The sequence below is a fragment of the Heloderma suspectum genome, chromosome 12 (assembly GCF_057233095.1).
Source record: "Heloderma suspectum isolate Gila_16-S chromosome 12, 16-S_ref, whole genome shotgun sequence".
Lineage (NCBI taxonomy): Eukaryota > Metazoa > Chordata > Lepidosauria > Squamata > Helodermatidae > Heloderma > Heloderma suspectum.
This window is the reverse complement of record NC_139469.1, coordinates 23,784,510-23,804,208: the sequence shown is the minus strand read 5'-3', so window position 1 is coordinate 23,804,208 and position 19,699 is coordinate 23,784,510. Positions and strand designations below refer to the sequence as shown.

Genomic DNA, 19,699 nt, shown 5'->3' with positions numbered 1-19,699 from the left:
GTAAGGATAATAGAGATAATTTGTGCTATATAGCAATGACTGCTGTGTGTGTGTGTGTGTGTGTATGTGTGTGTGTGTATATATATATATATATATGGACAGAATTCCAGCAGAATTTAAAGGCCTATTTCTGGATATAGTCCAGATTAAATTGCAAAAAAAGCTGTGTGTGTGTGTAAAGGAAAAGTGAGTTTGAAAAGCACTTTTGGACACTTTTTCGTACTTGACTGACCCATATGGACTCATGCCTTTCGCCATGCACACCTAGCACACAAGCCCATTGACGTGTTTACCGCAAGGGTCGCTCTGTGTGAATTGGCTGGGAAAACAGGTGCGCTTTGGGACGGATCCCCCACTGATCTTGCTGGCTTCCCTTGCAGCTGATTGAGGACCTCAGGAAGCAGCTGGAACACCTGCAGCTCTTCAAGCTGGAGGCGGAACAGCGAAGGGGCAGGAGCAGCAGCACAGGCCTCCAGGAATACAACAGCCGGACGCGGGAGACAGAACTGGAGCAAGAGATCAGGCGGCTCAAGCAGGTCGGTGGAGCAAGGGAGCCTCCCTAAGGAATCTTCTTGTGGTTGCTCGTTTGGTGGCCCTCTCCACCTGCGTGTGGAGGTGTGCCAGTGGGTGGCAAGGCCACATTTGGTGAGATAGCCCTTTCTCTCTTTTCTGGCCTTTTGGGAGCTGTGCATTGAAGGCATTGGCTTGCTGCTCAGCTTCCATATGACCCCTCCTTTGCTGCTGGGCTCCCTCACCCAAATGTCACACATGCAGTGGGGAAGCTCCTGTGGTCTGCCCGGTGTGCCTGGGTATTTGTGCGGAGGTGAGCTTCTACACGTCAGGGCTTGCCAACAGCACTGGGAGCAGAGTTAAGGGGAGGGACAGTAGCTCAGAGGTGGAGCCCATGCCTGTCATGCGGAACGCCCCTGGTCCAATCCCTGGCATCTCCAGTTTTGAAAAAGGGGGTAGGTAGCAGATGGTGGGAAAGACCCTGTTCTGCCTGAACAGCTGCTGCCACTTGGAGTAGATGATATTGGGCTAGATGGACAAATAGTCAGATCTGGCAGAAGGCAGCTTCGTCTGTTCCTGTGCATCTCACTAGAATCTTGCTTCTGAGCTGATGAGCTCCATCTTGCAGTGCACAGTGACAGAGCCCATGCTTTGGATGCAGAAGAGCCCAAATTCAGGCTTACCTGGATCTCCAGGTAAGAGAGCCTTGGGCGGCAGGGCTGGGGAAAGGCCTCTGGCTGAGAGAGTGCCACTGCAGGTTGGAACAGATAGTTCTGGGCTAGATGGTTGGACTCTGTGTAAGGTGGCTTCATGTGTTCTCACCCATCCTGTCCTAGTTACGTAATGGGAAGAGCTGATGGCAATGGCAGGGTTGACACTTGGGTTCCCTTTGCAAACAGGATAACCGAAACCTGAAGGAACAGAATGACGAGCTGAATGGGCAGATCATAAACCTCAGCATTCAAGGCGCCAAGAATCTCTTCTCTGCTTCATTCTCTGAATCTCTGGCTGCAGAAATCAGCTCGGTCTCCAGAGATGAGGTAATGTTGGAGGGCCTATAGGAAAGTCTGGGTACCACTTACCTCTCAACACTAAAGGTGAAATTAAATTCATTGGAAGTGGAAATCAGGCTGCAGCAAGAATCTTTTTGCAGTCAGAATCCTAAGTGTTTTCAGAAGGCTAAAATGGGGAAGGATGCAAGTAGGCTGGATTCATTTCAGAACCTTTTCTTGTGCCTGCCATGAAAGGAAGGGGTGGGGTTCGCTTTGTATATTTGTCATGTTTTTAAATAAAATATATACCGATAAGCTATGTTGGTTAAGGCTGGCACAGCAGGCACAGATGTCAGCCGGTCTCAAAATCCACTGAAGGAGAAAGCCAGTGGGAAGAAACAAGGGGAATGCAAGCCTTCTGCTTTTTCTGAACTGTTTTATGACATCATACAAAAACAAATACAATACAGATTGTTTTTCCTCCTGTTTTTAATTTTGCTGTGTTATGCTGTTTTAAAGATTTTCGGTTGTATGTAGGGGGCAACTCAGAAATAATTTAATAAATAAAATAATATAAATTAAAATGATCTGAAAATAAAAATGCTACAGTAAACCTATAAACAACCTTCCAGTTCAAGACTTCAAAAAATATATCAGTTCAGTTAATCCAGAATTCATAAACTATATATCAACGACCAAGGGGATGCAAAATAACGACCCATCTTTGAGCCAAAAATATACACTTATACCCTACTTCAGCAGCCAGTATACTAGATTAGCCTTCCCCCACCAGGTCCCCCTCCCCCTAGATGTGTTGGACTACAAATCTCATTGGCTGTGCTGCTTGGGGATGACGGAGGACACATCTGGAGGACACCAGCTTGGTGGAGGCTGTAGTAAACTATTTTGATGTACTCTTAAGAGACGAATCAACCCAATAGCCAGCAGAAGCCAAGAGAAAAAGTAGGCACAACCAATTAATACAATGATAGTACAGGATACAAAGAGCCACCATACCCCACCCCCTGCCCATCTCAAACCTGCTCTCTTTCTGCAAGTTAAGTGAGTCAGAAAGAACAGAGGCAGCCTGCAATATTCCCATACCAAATACACACCCCACTGGAAGCAATTGCACCTGGCAGTGGTTGTAGCTTACTGGAATAAAAACAATAAAACCATAACTTTATCCCATTCCCTCTAGTAACTGTCTTATTGAACCTATTCATGGTTGAAGGCCTGGATGACGATGACGTCTGCAGTTAGAAATTTTTTAAAGATGTCTGCCAGTATTTTGTTTTAAAACCCAAAGATACGTAAAACAGTTCTGATAAATATCCAGATGCTTATTATGATGAATAGTTGATTTAAATATATTGTTTTTTAAGTCGGAGAAGATACTTGGGAGGGGGAGGGCGGGAATAATAACAGGTTATGGAATAGTTCCTTTGAGATTTCATTAGGAAGAAGTATTGGTTGTGGCTTGGTCCTGTATTTGGGAATTCAATACGGAAAACTACATCGTGTGTTTGGGCAAGCTGCCCAGGCAAAAGTTGGCCATAGCAGAGTTGCCTTCCAGTAACTAACTTCCCTCTTCCTCTCCATGCCTCCCTCCTTTCCTCTTGTGCATAGCTGATGGAGGCGATTCACAAGCAAGAGGAGATCAATTTCCGACTCCAAGACTACATCGACCGGATCATTGTGGCCATCATGGAAACGAACCCGTCCATCCTGGAAGTCAAATAGGAGGCTGAGAGCTGTGGACCTTCAGTCCTGATGACACCTGGGCGTGGTGGATTTGCTGCTCTAAGGAGGACACTGGCAAAGTCTTCGCTCTGTGAAGAAGGCACAGGAAGCCTCATGTCAGATTGGTGGGGTGACGGATCCTGGTGGACTTGGGGAAGAGAGGATCCAGCCATTCAGCCTGGCTGCACAGACTCTGGTGGTTTTTGGAGCCCTCCTGGCTTGTGGGGGTAGGGGTGGGGTGGCAAAAGGGAATCCAGAGAAAAGGATGCAAGAAGCCACAGGACAAGGTGTGAAAGGGGGTGGCGGATGTGAATGAGCACCAGCCCCCTGCTGTGGGGATGCAGCAGATGCTGGGCTGCAGCTTGAGACCCCTTTACCATAAGCTTACAATCCTACCTACATGCAATAGATAGAGGAACGGGTCAGAGAAGTGGGGAGATGATCCAAATCTCTCTGCACCCGGCAGTCACAGTGGGGCGATAAAGGGAAGAGAGATTCCAAAATACCTTCCTGCCTTGACTTGCCCACACATCTCGTCTTTCCTATCCCTTCCTGAAGGCTCACTGAGGCCACATCGATTACACTTGGCAGCATGTTCTTGAAGGTGTACATGCTCTCTAAAAAATGTCAAATGCAACAAGAAATGTGGGAGACTTCTCCTCGTTTAGCCAGCAGAAGGGGAAAGAGGGTTGCCTTTGGCCCATACCTAGTTTGTAAGCTTTGTGCCCTCTGGCCGGCAGAAACATGTTTCTTTTGCACCCAGCAAAATATTGGGGGCAGGGTGAGGGGGCTGCTGCATGTAGCTTTGTGTTTCCTGCCCCACCTTTTTGGGGAGGGCCAGCTGCCTTAAAAAAAACAACCATAACTGGTGTGTTTCCCATCAAACCAGCCTGGGACTGCAGGGAGAACAACTCCTGAAAGGGGACTTTCTGGTGATGCAATGAAGTATTGGACCATGGACACCATCTGGTTGAAGATCCAGTGGCGGCCGGTGAGATCCTGCAGGCAACTGGCTGCCGAGTGATGTGGTTGGTCTGCTGGAGCCAGCTGTGGGCATTTGGGCTGGGGTGGAGATGCTCAGCCGATGATACTGTAGTGCTGGAGGCAGAGCCATTTCCCTTCCACCCCCTTCCTTGCCAGATGCAGCAGCAGCCACTTCCTTCCACCTTCGTTGAGTACCCTTTCTTCGTTGCAGCGTGTTTTCTTATTTTCTTATCAGTTCAGTCACTTTAAAGCAGGAATAATAACTGTTCTGTCCCATTTAAAAATGGGGGAGTGGAGAGGAGAGGAGAAATTAGAAGACTATGAAGTAAAAGCTGTTCAGCACCTGGCATAACCATGTCCTACTGTATAGGGCAGGAGGTATTGTATCCATTCTTCCATCCATAGCAAGAACTGAACCTAAATCTGTTACAAGTTGGCAAAATGTTGGACCACTGACTTAATTTTGCATGCTTTTGAGGAGGGGATATGAGAGAGACATGTTGCATTTTATCCCCCCCCCCCCTTAAAAACAATTCTATCTCCAGGATAATCGGAAAAACAAGTTTAGGACAAATAAGTTGCCTTCTCCACACCCACCCCAAATTTTATGGGAAGAGGTTAATTTTGCCCATACCTAAAAGTTGTGCTATTTCCACTGAACCAGAGGGTTAAGCTTTTTTTCTATATTTTTAAAATCTGGCCTTTGGGATTGGTTTTAAATCATGCTTTGTTCTTGGGTTTCTCTTTTTAATGGCACAATTGGGAACAGGGAAGGTGGAGCTCAAACCTATGATGGATACTGCTGTACTGTAGCTTTACTGTGTGTGGGGGAGAAGAGATTCAAAAGTCCAGAGCAGGCATACTGAGTGGCCAGTACCCGGGATCCCTACCAAAGGTTTGGCTCTGGAATGGAGATTCTGTGAGCATTTTATGGGTGCCTTTTCTCTCCCTTAAAAAAATAACCCCAGACTTCCTCTGCCTGGCTAAAGCACACACAAAGCAATATGTGACATCTAGGCACAAGGAATGTGGCAGTATCCCTCATGCCTGCCTGAACCACATATGCATCTAGTCCTCATGGAGAGCAGGAGTGGGTGATGACAGCTGACAAATCTCTTCTCCCACCACCTTGAAAATGTAAGGTGCTGGAGTTTTCAGCCCCTGATGTACAATGAAAACCACACAAATTATTCTTTTAAAAAATATATATAAATTGAAAATACACTGAAGGGAGCACCCCAATCCAAGGTCACTGGGTTTTGTTCTGTTGAGCTCGATTGCATTTGTTGGGTCACCAGGAATATTTGCAGCATGATGTGGAGGGTGTTTTTGTTAAACAACAACAACAACACACCCAACAATAATAACCAGTGGGCTCATGCTTCAGTAATTTTCCAGCTGGATCAAGCATGGGGGCGAGGAACAGAGGGATACAAAAATAAGGAACTGTTTCTCCATTGGTACTGCAATTCTCAAAACCCAAACATTTACACCTTTAGCAACATGCGGCCCACCTGCTCCTCCCACACTCCTTGGGTCTTGAGGAAGAATCCATGTACTGTACATTTCCAGAGGAATCATGGGTGTAAATCAGTGTACACTTGGAGAGGGAAAGAATTTTCTTTTTCTACCTTGTAGAGTTAGGTATTTTTTATAGATTGAAGGCTGATCAATTTTTTTAATACTTCAAAGAAGAGAGCAATGTATCTGTGTCTGCACACAAATATATAAATATATATATGTATGTATAATGTAAAAATCTATAAATAATCAGATCTGCCTTTCTCGACTTGGGCACATAACGTCCGCGATTATAAACACACACACTCCTCTCCTGGCCTCCCAGTTGATCACAAAGAGGTACTGTAATGTAAATAGTCACAGGAGGAATGAAAAAATTAAACCAACAAAAGTGAAGCACTGGCTTGCACATGGCTTTAATTTCCTGAGGAAAACTGTTCTTCCCTGCTGGTATGTGAAGGAATTTCCAAAAAGAGGCAAACAGTATTTGTCTTAACGGGTGTACCGACTCTTGTCTGATTAAAAGCTGTTACCGTCTCTTTGCTGAAGACCTGCTTGCTGTGTTGTGTTCTCTTGTTGCACCCGGGAAAGATGAGAATTATTGCCAGACAGTAAGCACTGATGCGGGTGCGGGAGCTAAAACCACCAGGAATGAGACTGATGATGGGAGCATCAGCCTTTGTGCACAAATTGCTGGTTGTTTCCATTTGACTCTGCAGAGCAGGTCCCAGTGGGCTACACCCACAATATTAAACCAGCCTTCCTCAACCTGGCACCCTCCAGATGTGTGGAACTACAACTCCCATCACCCCCAGCCAGCATAGCCCTTGGGGAAGGCTGCATTAAGCTATGCTGATCAGCTTGTCATCAGTCAGTCGTGCCCCAGGGACTGCTGTGTGTGAATAAATGTATGTATAAAGCACACCGTCCAACTCGCTGGTGGAGATTTGTCCTGAAATGGAGCCAACAGGAGGGGCAACTAGGCTTGCTCGTCCATTTCATTTAAAGCGGGCAGGGAACACGTGGCACTGCAGATGATGTTGGACCAACTCCCATCCCATTGGCTATGCTTGCTGGAGCTGATGGGAGTCACAGTCTAACAACACCTAGAGGGTCGCATGTTCCCCACCCTTGCCCTACAGCGAAACTTTACTGAAAAACAGCAGCATTTTGTGGTGCCTGTTGACAACATTTTATAAACCTTTCCACAAAAACAATTGAGAGGTGGCTTGCCTTTAGCTGTCATGGTTTACAATTGTGGGGGCGTGGTACCAAAGAAATGCAGAGAACAGGAAAAAATGGGAAACAGTGGGGAGGATTCGGGGGCGAGGGAGGGAGAAATATCCAGGGAACTTTTTGAGGGGAAGCAAAACTTCTTGCAAATACATTATCCCCTGTTTACTCTAGGTGAGAGCTAATCTCAGGCTTACCCCTCACATGATTATGTGCAGGAGGTAACCTCTGCTGTTGGACTGCCTCATCCTCCAATATCCCAAATCCTTTGCCAGCAGCTTTACTTTGATGGCAGGAATTGGAAGGGAAGAAAGAAAAGTCAGGCTGGGCTTGGGCAGTTCTATGAGTGGTCTGAGAACACCTGCGCTGGAGCTGCACTAGATATGTTAACATGAACCAAGGCGAGACAGCATGAGGCTATCTACAGGGGTTATTCAGGAGCAAGTGACTCTTGATTTCTGCACTGCTCACACACTGTTTTTTGTTTTATGTACAGAGTAAATTCTTCATGAATTACAGCATGTTGTTTTGAAGTCTCGTAGGGATATCTCTGGTTTCTCTGGTATCGTGCTCAGTCTGTTCTGCCATAGTTCTGTGAATGACCCTACACTAGCCACTTGTCTATGTCCATTTTCCACCCCATCTATAATGTCATAATACTGGCCTAACATGGGGATTTTTGTTGTTGCCAGAATCACCGAGACGACTGCTTGTGGAGTGCTTTGAACATTCAAGTATTAACTGCAAAGTGTCGCTGTGCTGATCTTGGAAGTGTGATGGCAGTTCTCTTGTACTTGCACTAGGTGGCAGCAAAGAACTGCTGGAATTTGCAGCATCAATGAATGTGAACTGGAGCACGCTCCGGGAGAGAGCAGGACAGGAAGGCCTGGCGTGCTGTGGTCCATGGGGTCACGAAGAGTCGGACACGACTGAACAACAACAACTTTCCCCATTAGAGAGCTGCCTGGGAGAAAGTAAATGGGTACATTCCCTGACGCCACTGGGCTTCATCTGCTCCCTGGCCATTGAGAATCAAGTGCCCTTGGATAGCTGCTTTAGAGTTCCGACTGGTTTTGACTGAAACCAGGAGTGGATTCACTCCTCCACTGACATCAGAGCCACCAGCCTCCACTGGTCCTCCTTGATACATAGTGCCATCCAGGGCCTGGTTTTTGGTTGCTCTATAATGGAACGCCTGGTACTGGCTTTTATACAGCTTGGTTATGAATCTCTCTGACTGATGTATTATTCTGTGACTGAGGCCCCTTAAGTAGACACTCTTGTTTTAAAATAAAGGGAACACCCTCTCTTGCCCTTGACGTTTTCTCCTACCACCATTTTATACTTCATTTAAAATATATATACTCTGCCTTTCTGTCACAACAGCCCTCAAAGTGGCTGACTAACACCCCAAAACAAAAACACTCAGCTGACAGCAGCAAAGAAGCCATAGTTCTCCTATCCTAATTTGTCAAAGGCTTAGGTAAGGACAAGCATTTTATTTTGCTCTTTCAAAGATTGGAGAGAGGGAACACCATTCCCAGCACCCATTGCAGAAAGGGATAAAAGGTGGATCAAATTCTAGGGGGGATAGAATTTGATGATAAAATATCCCACATTCTGCTTTCTCAAACCCAGATTCTGCTGCTGGGATTATTTCTGCATACCAAACTTATTTACATAAATATGCTTGCCTTGTACCAACTGCATAGTTTGAACCTTGGGTGGGGTGGGGTGTGTGCGTGTGTGTGTTTATGTGAAGGATTGGGATGCATTGCAAATGCATGGAAGGGAAAATAGGATTATGGGAGAACTGGGGCGGAGGGCAAATTAGAAGTGCTGAACTGCCAGGATGCATCCCTAATAAGAGAGCCAGCCTGGCTAGGATGGCTAGAATGTTGGACTTAAATCAGGGAAACCTAGGTTCACATCCCCTACTCAGCCCCCAAATGTATTGGTTGCTGGCTTTGGACCAGTCACTATCTCTCAGCCTAACTTACCTCACAAAGTGGTTGTGAGGATACAATTGGGGGTGGGGAAATTTGCATTTTATTGACATTTGACCCCATTGTTTCATCTCTCTTCCCATGCCTGCCAAAGAAAGATAACACTTGATGCATCAGATGAACTGCTGCAGTTCATGAACTGCCACAATTGTTCCTTGCATGCCTGAACCTCCTGAGAACCTTAAAAACCTGCCCCCCTTAAGAGCTCTTAAGCCTCTAGGCTGGAGGCTTTGCTTTCCAAGGTCAGTTGTCTGCTTGGGAGTGTGCAACCTTGAATCAGTTTGGTTGGCCGCTGTCCACTCGCTTTAGCTTATCTTTTGGGTGGTACAAGAACGTATGAACATCAGAATCTGACCATCACCCCAGGTGTGATTAATTAGGGTGCTCCTCAAACCTGCACATAGCAACAGGAGAACTCAGATATAAAAGTCATCAGAGATTTGGCCACAGTGAGCTTCAATGCAGACCTGGACCATGGGGGTGCTATGTGCCGGCTGTTTGACCGGGGTTTCTTTGTTGTCATTCACTTGGAGCTCCCGAAAACTGAATGGGGAAGTAAGCGATCTTGCTCAGTATCAGTATCTTGTGTTTCTCTATATCATTTTGCCTGCTCTTTAATAAAATCCTTAACTTCTATCCACTTGTGTGTTTATTGCTTCTGAATCCTAAAAGAACCTTTGCTTCTTGACAAAACAGGTACCAGGAAACTCCCTTTGTGCTGCAACAAACTAACATGGCCTGCATTTAGCAGAGGAAGGCCCCCAAACATGCAGGGCTGTCTCACCACATTAAGTGAAATAATACACATTATCATCTAAACAAAGGCTTTCTGAACCCTGGGTCCCCAGATGTTGTTGGACTACAATTCCCACCATTCACAGCCACCATGGGCATTGGTCAGGGATAGTGGGAGCCGTAGCCCAGCATCTGGGATCTACAATTGTGTCCCCCCCCCCCCGCATAATACCATTAACTCAAGAGTCCAAAATTACCTAACTACACCACTGAACATGGCTACCCTTCTGGAAACTGTTGCCCTGAGTGGGGGTGAGGGAGTAAAATGTCTTGAGCTGTCCCTGAGACTAAAGGTTTTGTAGAGATGTCTAGTTCCCTTACATCTAGCTAAGTTTCACTTCAACACCCGTATCCTCCACCACATGCCAAGGGCCATTTTAAATGCTGCATAGAGGCACACTTGGGTTTGCCTCAAAGTGTATACACAACAGGGAGACAGATGGCCAATCCTGGCTCCCTGGTGCGTGTTGTGCACATCACATTTTTAGGTGAGCACTAGAACACCTTTAGGAGTTCACCTAAACACCATAACACGTTTTGGGAAATGGCCCAAAGATCTCTTGCAGCAAAGGAGGCTTCTTCGTGTTTGGTGTTCTTCATAACTGCATTGTGTAATGACAACATGTGGATCAGACCCAGAACTCAGCACCTAAGAATCTTAGCTGTATGTCCTTAAAAAACAATATTCTTGCCCTTAGGGCAACATACTGTATGTAAGCTGAGATGCAGATGGACTGTCTGGTGAAGTGCTTGAAGACAGCCTGCAGCTGAGCTGGACATCAGTGGCTTTGGGCTGAGGGACTTCAGTGCCCACCAGAGCTCTTTGCCTAGCAGAAGCAGAATTATGTAGAATACCTGAGTTCAGATAGCTTGCGTGCTGTTCTTTCAACCCCAGGATCTTGTTCAGCATGTAGCAGATCTGGCGTTGCCTACGTCCATCTTATGCAGTAGAACTATATCAGTGTGCCCAAAAGTTTGGGGTCAGTCCAGAGGCTTCAGGCAGGACGTCAGACTAATGAAAGCACAGGCTGTCCTGTCTGTTTGGCATCTCAGCTGGATTCTCCTTTGTGGAACAACAGTAGCCTTGCCTGCTTTGCTGCTTACTCGCTGGAGGCAGTGGTGAGGCTTAGCACCTGGCTTATAGCTTTGGCAAGCTGCCATGATCCTAATTGGGCCAGACAGGTGATTCTGCGAAGATCCCCTGGCTGGCTTTTTCTCGGCCTGGATTTCTTGGCTTCAATTAATCCCAGGCCCTTCACAAGTCCTGTCTATTTTCCAAGATGCTCTAGTGCTCATTAGGATTCAGATTTCCCCCATGACTTGCAAACCTGATGTATATGAGAAATTGAGATATAAGAGGCTGCCTCAAGAATGAGGTCTGACAAGGGGGCAAATCTGTGACAAGACAGTGGGGTGTGAGCCTGCCTTCTTAACTCTGGTCACTGGGAGAAACCAAGCCTCTCTCCTCCCACCCCCAGCCTCATAATTATTCATTTAAAAAACGAAGGGTGCAAGGGCTTGAGTGTGCATGGAGCTTATGCCCTCTGACCAAAGGCATTTCTTACATTTTTTGCTTGGGTCCTGATACTAGGGTGTAAAATACACATGCCTTTCTGCTTTTCCATTAAAATGTTTGGAACTGGGGCCCTGACCTTTTTGCACTTCAATGTATTTTATTAAGGAAACCATGAACTTAAAATGTTGTTGTTGTTCAGTCGTTAAGTCGTGTCCGACTCTTCGTGACCCCATGGACCATAGCACATTAGGCCTTCCTGTCCTCCGCTCTCTCCCCAAGTGTGCTCAAGTTCATATTCATTGCATCGGTGATGCTATCTAGCCATTTCATCCACTGCCATCCCCTTCTCCTTTTGCCTTCAGTCTTTCCCAGCATCAGGGTCTTTTCCAGTGAGTTTTCTCTTCGCATTAGGAGGCCAAAATATTTGAGCTTCAGTTTCAGTATCTGTCCTTCCAATGAGCAGTCACGGTTGATTTCCTTTAAGATTGACTGATTTGACCTCCTTGGAGTCCAGGGGACTCGTAAGAGTCTTCTCCAGCACCACAGTTCGAAAGCATCAATTCTTCGGCGCTCAGCCTTCCTTATAGTCCAGCTCTCACAGCCATACATTACTACTGGGAAAACCATAGCTTTGATTAAACAGACCTTTGTCGGCAAGGTGATGTCTCTGCTTCTTACTATGCTGTCTAAGTTTGCCATAGCTTTCCTCCCAAGGAGCAAGTGTCTTTTAATTTCATGGCTACAGTCACCGTCTGCAGTGATCTTGGAGCCCAAGAAAATAAAATCTGTCGCTGCTTCCATTTCTTCCCCTTCTATATGCCAGGAAGTGATGGGGCCATGATCTTTAGTTTTTTTAATGTTGAGTTTCAAACCAGCTTTTGCACTCTCCACTTTCACCCTCAACAAGAGGCTCTTTAGATCCTCTTTGCTTTCTGCCATTAGGGTGGTATCGTCTGCGTATCTGAGGTTGTTGATAATTCTCCTGGCAATCTTAATTCTGACCTGTGATTCATCCAACCCGGCATTTCTCATGATGTACTCTGCATATAAGTTAAATAAGCAGGGCGACAATATGCAGTCTTGTCGTACTCCTTTCCCAATTTTGAACCGATCGGTTGTTCCATGTCTGGTTCTTACTGTTGCTTCTTGACCCTCATACAGGTTTCTCAGGAGACAGGTAAGGTGGTCTGGTACCCCCATCTCTTTAAGAATTTGCTACAGTTTGTTCTGATCCACACAATCAAAGGCTTTAACTTAGTCCATGAAGCAGAAATAGACGTTTTTCTGGAATTCTCTTGCTTTCTCCATGATCCAGCGAATGTTAGCGATTTGATCTCTAGTTCCTCTGCCTCTTCGAAACCCAGCTTGTACTTCCAGTAGTTCTCGGTTCACATACTGCTGAAGCCTAGCGTGTAGGATTTTGAGCATCACCTTGCTGGCATGTGAAATGAGCGCAATTGTATGGTAGTTTGAACACTCTTTGGCATTGCCCTTCTTTGGAATTGGAATGTAAACTGACCTTTTCCAGTCTTGTGGCCACTGCTGAGTGTTCCAAATTTGTTGGCATATTGAGTGCAGCACTTTAACAGCATAATCTTTTAGGATTTTAAATAGCTCAGCTGGAATACTGTCATCTCCGCCAGCTTTGTTGTTAGTAATGCTTCCTAAGGCCCACTTGACTTCACTCTCTAGGATGTCCGGCTCAAGTTCAGTGACCGCACTATCATGGCTATCAGGGACATTCAGATCTTTCCTGTATAGTTCTTCTGTGTATTCTTTCCACCTCTTCTTAATCTCATCTGCTTCTGTGAGGTCCCTGCCTTCTTCGTCCTTTATCATGCCCGTCTTTGCACAAAACGTTCCCTTGAGATCTCCAATTTTCTGGAAAAGATCTCTAGTCTTCCCCATTCTATTGTTTTCCTTGATTTCTTTGCATTGTTCGTTTAAGAAGGCCTTCTTGTCTCTCCTTGCTGTTCTCTGGAACTCTGCATTCAGTTGGATATATCTTCCCCTTTCTCCTTTGCTTTCGCTTCCCTTCTTTCCTCAGCTACTTGTAAAGCCTCATCAGACAGCCACTTTGCTTTCTTGCATTTCTTTTTCTTTGGATTGAGTTGCTGCCTCCTGAACAATGTTACGGACCTCCGTCCATAGTTCCTCAGGCACTCTGTCTATCAGGTCTAATCCCTGAAATCTATTCCTCACCTCCACTGTATATTCATAAGGGGTATAATTGAGGTCATACCTGAATGGTTTAGTGGTTTTCCCTACGTTCTTCAATTTAAGCCGAAATTTTGCAAGAAGCAGCTCATGATCTGAGCCACAGTCAGCTCCAGGTCTTGTTTTGACTGACTGTATAGAGCTTCTCCATCTTTGGCTGCAAAGGACATAATCAATCTGATTTCGATATTGACCATCTGGTGATGTCCATGTGTAGAGTCGCCTCTTGTGCTGTTGGAAAAGAGTGTTTGCTATGATCAGCGTGTTCTCTTGGCAAAACTCTATTAGCCTTTGTCCTGCTTCATTTTGTACACCAAGGCCATGCTTGCCTGTTATCCCGGTGATTTCTTGACTTCCTACTTTAGCATTCCAATCCCCTATGATGAAAAGGACATCTTTTTTTGGTGTTAGTTCTAGAAGGTGTTGTAGGTCTTCATAGAACCGATCAAGCTCAGCTTCTTCAGCCTCAGTGGTTGGGGCATAGACTTGAATTACTGTGATGTTGAATGGTTTGCCTTGGATTCGTACTGAGATCATTCTATCGTTTTTGAGATTGTAGAACTTAAAATGCTCATGTGCCAAATGCATCTGATGTGCGCGCTCTGTGTATTTATTCCCTGGGGAGCTCCTACCCTCAAAGGCTTTTCTCCAATCTGACTGTGGTTTGGCTCAGTGTTTAGAGAGAAGATACTCGGCACATGTTCAGAAGTGTGACATACTATTATGTTGAATACCATGATATTGTACCACAGGGATGTTCTGGGAGTAAGCCTTAGCCTTGTGTTGCAGGTAAAGCCACTCCACCTTTTATTCTGAAATCCATTTTTTATTTTTCCTTCCCCAATTCAGAGGGTTACTGACTACAGCCCTTGTGCCAAATCCTGCCACATGAACAGTGATGATTGCTCCCAAACCAACTGGTAGCGCAGAAGTGAACGTTGGGGGTGGAATCTTCAGGAATAGACTCCCACCCCACCAACCGAACCATTAGTCAATGTCATCAGGCAAGATAATACAAAAAGTGGGAGGGATTCAAATCGAATAGAAGGGGGGAAACTATTGACTCATTTATATGCAGATGATATAGCAATAACTTTGAGCTAGTATGAGATCTTAAAAAAATATTAGACATAATAGCAGAGTACGGCACTAAAGCAAACCTTACAATTAATAAGAAAAAATACTGCCACTGAATTTAACTAAAATAGAAAAACTGGAACTAAAAAAAAAAGTCAGAAATTTTAACTGATAATAGAACAATAAAATGCTTTTGAATATGTCTGCCAAAAACTTTGTCTCAAATAATAACCTTAGGGAGCAATCCTATGGCCCCTAGACAGCACTCTGACCTGGATATTTGGGATTCCTGGCTCTGAGGCCAGAGACAGTGCCCTTACCTCAGACCCAGGAGCCCAAGCTCCTTGCCCCCTCCCCTGCCCCCTCACAGCCGGTGCAGAGAGAACCATGCCGGCTGCCTCTATGAGCTCGCAAATGCAAGCTCTCCGAGGAGCAAAAAAGGGCAGGGAGGGGAAGAGACTGGGGATGTGGGGATACAAGCTAACCCCAGCCTCTGTTCCACTTTTCCTTGGTTATGGCTTTGCAAGCGAGCAGGAAGGAGTTTCCCCAATCTGGCCCGAAGAGCCTACTTTGTCATCTAGACATGTGATCTTGGGCACTGGACATTTACTTTCCACCATCCCACACCAATTTTGACTGACAGACACAATGATGCATTGGTGCCTCCATTTGCCTAGGAACCATCTGATTAGGAACCTCTGCATACACTTGCCCTGAATCAATTTATCATGTAACCCTCCAAAGCTTATGATAATAATGTTATTAATCTGATGGCTGAGGTCAAGTAGACCCCAGCTAAGTCATAAATGGCTCATTAAAAAGAAGATTCCGACTTAATGTAATACATGGAAATGAATATATATGGTGTTGGGTTGTGTGTGTTTTTAGTAAAGGAGAATAATTTATCATATAAGAAAGGTATCTGATGTTTGTAATGACCCCTAATAATTCGTTGGAGGTCTTAGAGAGCCCTAATACTTTATTCATGCACGTTTCCCTTTGTTGATATAAAACCTCGTACTGGAAATAGGGATAAGGGAGAATGTTGTTTTGGTCTGCATTTTTAAGGTAGCTGACCTAATTTGCACTTCCCAGACTAATCTGTGGATCAGAATGCAGTTATCCTTTCGATTACGCACTTCTCCAAATCTTGTGATGCAGTTCTTGGCTCAAAAATGCATCCAAAAATATGTATGTTTATATTGGAGGATTTCAGTGTAACAAAATTCAAGCCAAAGAATCAGTGTTCTGGCCAATGATAGGGAAAGGCAATGTGGTGTGAAAAGAGACCTGTTTTCTACACCTGTTATCTTTTGGTTCAGTATAATAAAGAGGGTTCTGTTATGGAAGGCTTAAGCACAGGGAAACGTAATTGACAGCAGCAGCAACATTGTGCCAATGTCACACACCCATTTTAAATATTATTTATTTTGGCATGGGCTGAGCTTGACTTCAACTGGACCCTACCAGCTGCATGAAATAATTGCCAACCACCTCAAGGCACTCGAGGAATGTAGCAATTGAATCTATACTATCAATGCATACAATTACACAAAAGGCAGGGCAGAAATCAAATATTATTCCAAAGGATTTAAAGAACACTATTCCTTATTTTTTGTGTATGTATTTGACGCAAAAGCATTTCCTTTTCCTGAATGTGATGGGGGGAGGGGCTGAGCTGCACATTTTAACTGGTTTCGTTTGTAAATGCTGAGAATTAAAGGCACATTCGTTTGTAATCTATTTTGATTCTGGTCTGTTTAGCTCTAACAGAGAATTAAGAATAAAACACTGAAGATGACCTTTCCTTCTAAGAAGGAATGGCAGCTTCTCTTCAATAGCTTAGAGATCAATCCTAAGCTACCTGACAGAGAGCTCCAGTATTGGAGCCTCAGTTCTATCCTAAGCGCTGCCAAGCTCTTGCTGACATGGCGTAAGTGAGCAGGAAGATGTCCCTACAGGGTTTTTCAGCCCAATTTAAAAAATCCCCTCATGTTGCAAGCAATTCCCCCCTGCTCATGAGTTCAGCAAGCATGAGAAGGAGCCGTATGTCCACAAGCTCCATAGGAGTGAGGACCCCGGACCCTCTCTTGTGTGAAGGAGCTCTTCATGCATACATTGGTGCATGCATAGGATGCTTGGTGGCTTGTGGCTGAATTTTGGTGGGGTGGTGGCGGTGGCAGCAAAAATGGAGCTATTTATTCATTTCTTTATTTGAAATATTTGTGTGCTCCTCCTCAACCAAAAAGGCTCCCTGAGCATTTTACATATAATTAGACAGTCCCTTTCTGTAGGCTTACAATCTAAAAAGACATGACACAAAAGGAAAAAGGAATGGCGGGGGCAAGAAGAGGTGGGAATTCTTTCAGCAGGTCTAATGGAATGACCCTGCTTTCCCCTCTTATCTCCCTCAGCTCAGCTTGCTGGAATGGTTGTTGGTGATGACAGTTGAGGGAGGAGGAGATTTCATGGAAGTGGTCTTCTGCAGGGCTGGAGCAAAATGATTTAAACAAAGGCAGGAAGGGGTTGTGGGGCCACACAGGCTAGCCTTATCCCCTACCACAGCTGCACCTGGCAGACACACATCCTGCCCTGACACATGCCAGCTACACACACACACACACACACACACACACACACAACTTGCATTTTCCTCCACCGTTGCATGGGTGACATGGCATAAGCAGATCAAGCGGGAGCTGCAAAAAAGCCCAGGGGGCCGTGAGTTGTCCACCCCTGATTTAATGTGTGAGAAGGGTTCATTTGGTTGACCCCGGTACTTTCTGAATATCTGAATTTGAAAATTCTGCGTTCTGAATTTTTATCAGCTCATTGGAGTAAATCTCTTTTCAGCATGAGGATCTGCAATGTTTAGCAAACCTGCTGGATTTGCTTGTTAGATGCTGTTGGATTTCCAACTGCCATTTTGACTTTGTTTTCTCCCAATTCCTCAGGCATCAGTCTTTTATTTCTACACACCTCCACAACTAAAATAATGATCATGACACAAGTTTTCATCCCACCACCTAAAATTTGACAGGAAAAATTCTAAATGGGGATTTTTCTTCCCTTTCTCTCCCTGCCTGCCCCCCGCCGCCAAATATCTGCTACTTGCTGGAAATCTGAAATTCCCCTTGTGACTTAAAATGGCCATGCTTTTAAAAATTCATTACAATTGCAGAATGGAAATGGAGAAACACCAAGGGAATTGAAAGGAAACAATTTCCTCTGAAATGCACACATTTTGAAATGCTTCAATATAAAAGCCCTAAGCAGCTTGGGCACTACATGCTTATGAAACTTTCTCCTCCTGTATTCCTCACTGCAATCTCTTACATCCACAGAGAATGTCTTTTCTGTCACCCTTGCAGCTCCTTTTCTCTCCTGCTTTCCACTTTAAAAACTAGCACTGTTTAGCTACCTCCCCTTTTCCCACTGCTCAACCTGTATGCATGAACAGATACAGTGGTGTCGTTTTTAATTATTTTAAGTTTTCAGTATTTCTGCCTCAGAAGGAATCTGACTCTGTACAAACTGGCCCCTGAAATGTCTTTCTTTCCAAGAGCATGAAAGGAGTTTCAAAGGGACACTGGAATCTGAAACTACCGAATTACAATTCATAAAGACGTTAAATTCTACTCATTTGGGTCTAAAGAGAGACAATGGTTTTCTGTCCTGTAACTCAGCATTGCTAAACTGATTGTGTTTATCAACTATCACTACTGTTATGAAGGGTGACTATGCTTATTTGGCATACATATTTCAAGCTCTAATTGAATTGTCATTGTCTCTACTTTTTGCATTTCATTTCCCTCTGACATTACTGTTTATAATTCTCCACTCACCTCTGTGTGTATGTACCTACAACTGAGGATAAGACTTCATGGATCTGATGAAGTGGACTCTAGTCCACAAAAGCTGATGCCATAATAAATGTATTAGTCCTTAAGGTACCATAAGACTCTTGTTTGTTTTTGCTGCAACACATACTATCATGGCTCCACCTCTGGAAAGTGAGTAAGTGCACAATTGGGAAATGCTGGTTAGAGGGCAACACAAAACCTCAGCTACAGCCAGCAACTGCAGATGAGAGATGCTTCTGATTCATTGTCTTATCACTGCAAATTCCTGAACAGCTCTAGGTCAGGAACATGGGGTACAAATGGAGGAGGACATGGATGAGTGGAGAAGGGCAACAACAGATGGGTTTCTGTGGCTAGGATGGCAGAGAGTGGAAGAGGAGGGGTCAAGTTAGTGGTTTCCTTGAACTTTGCATCAAGGAAGCTTCTGTGCTCAAAGCAAATTTCCATATAAATAATACTCTTGTAAAAGTGTTTTGTCCATAAAGCTGCCTAGCTAGTGTGCTTCCTCCTGAACCAGCTATCTTGGTCATTGCAGAATTTGGACAATTATTTTTATTTATTTCATTTCATTTCTATACCACTCAATAGATGAAGTTCTCTGGGTGGTTCACAAAAATTAAAATCAAAGAGCACACAATAAAACAATACAAAATATATAAAACATTAAAACCACAGTAAACAATACAACCAGAATAAAACCTAGCAGCAGTGCAGGGATTTAAAATACAGGTTTGAAACAGCAAAACCACAAGTCTAAAGAGCTAAAATGCTAAAATGCCTGGGAAAATAAAAAGGTCTTCACTTGGCGCCAGAAAGAATACAATGTAAGTGCCAAGCGAACCTCACTAGGGAGCTCATTCCATAGTCGGGGTGCCACAGCAGAAAAAGCCCTCCTCCTAGTAGCCACCCGCCTCACTTCCCACCAATTATGTGGCAAGGAACAGGGGTGTGGGCAAGAGAAAAGAATGTTGGCAAGTGATAAGGCAGTGGGGTTGTTTAGGGAGGAAGCGATGTGGGAAGGATTCATTCTATGGATCATGTTATGGTATGTATGAGTAAAGGTAGGCTGGACAAGCAATTTTCATACTCTAAAAGTGCTCCCTAAGATCTAGTTTGTAAAACCAGATGGTAATGACTTTCTGGGACAGTATCCGCTGCAGTTGGGAGAAAGGTGTAGCTGTTTTTCTATGTTCACGTTGTATCATTCATGAGAGTGGGTAGGTAGATCTGGTTTTTATGGTG

The 19,699-nt window shown here is 44.7% G+C and overlaps 1 protein-coding gene across 1 annotated transcript in view; it reads left to right on the top strand.

Moving 5' to 3' along the window:
• The window catches only part of RAB11FIP3 (RAB11 family interacting protein 3), a 138,121-nt gene extending 131,825 nt beyond the window's left edge, over nt 1-6,296 (top strand). Inside the window, exons 12-14 of the mRNA XM_084818787.1 lie at nt 381-536; nt 1,410-1,550; nt 3,132-6,296. Coding sequence (XP_084674913.1) covers nt 381-536; nt 1,410-1,550; nt 3,132-3,245 — 411 coding nt within the window. The 3' untranslated portion in view covers nt 3,246-6,296. The remainder of the gene's footprint in view (nt 1-380; nt 537-1,409; nt 1,551-3,131) is intronic.
• Nucleotides 6,297-19,699: the final 13,403 nt, after the last annotated feature.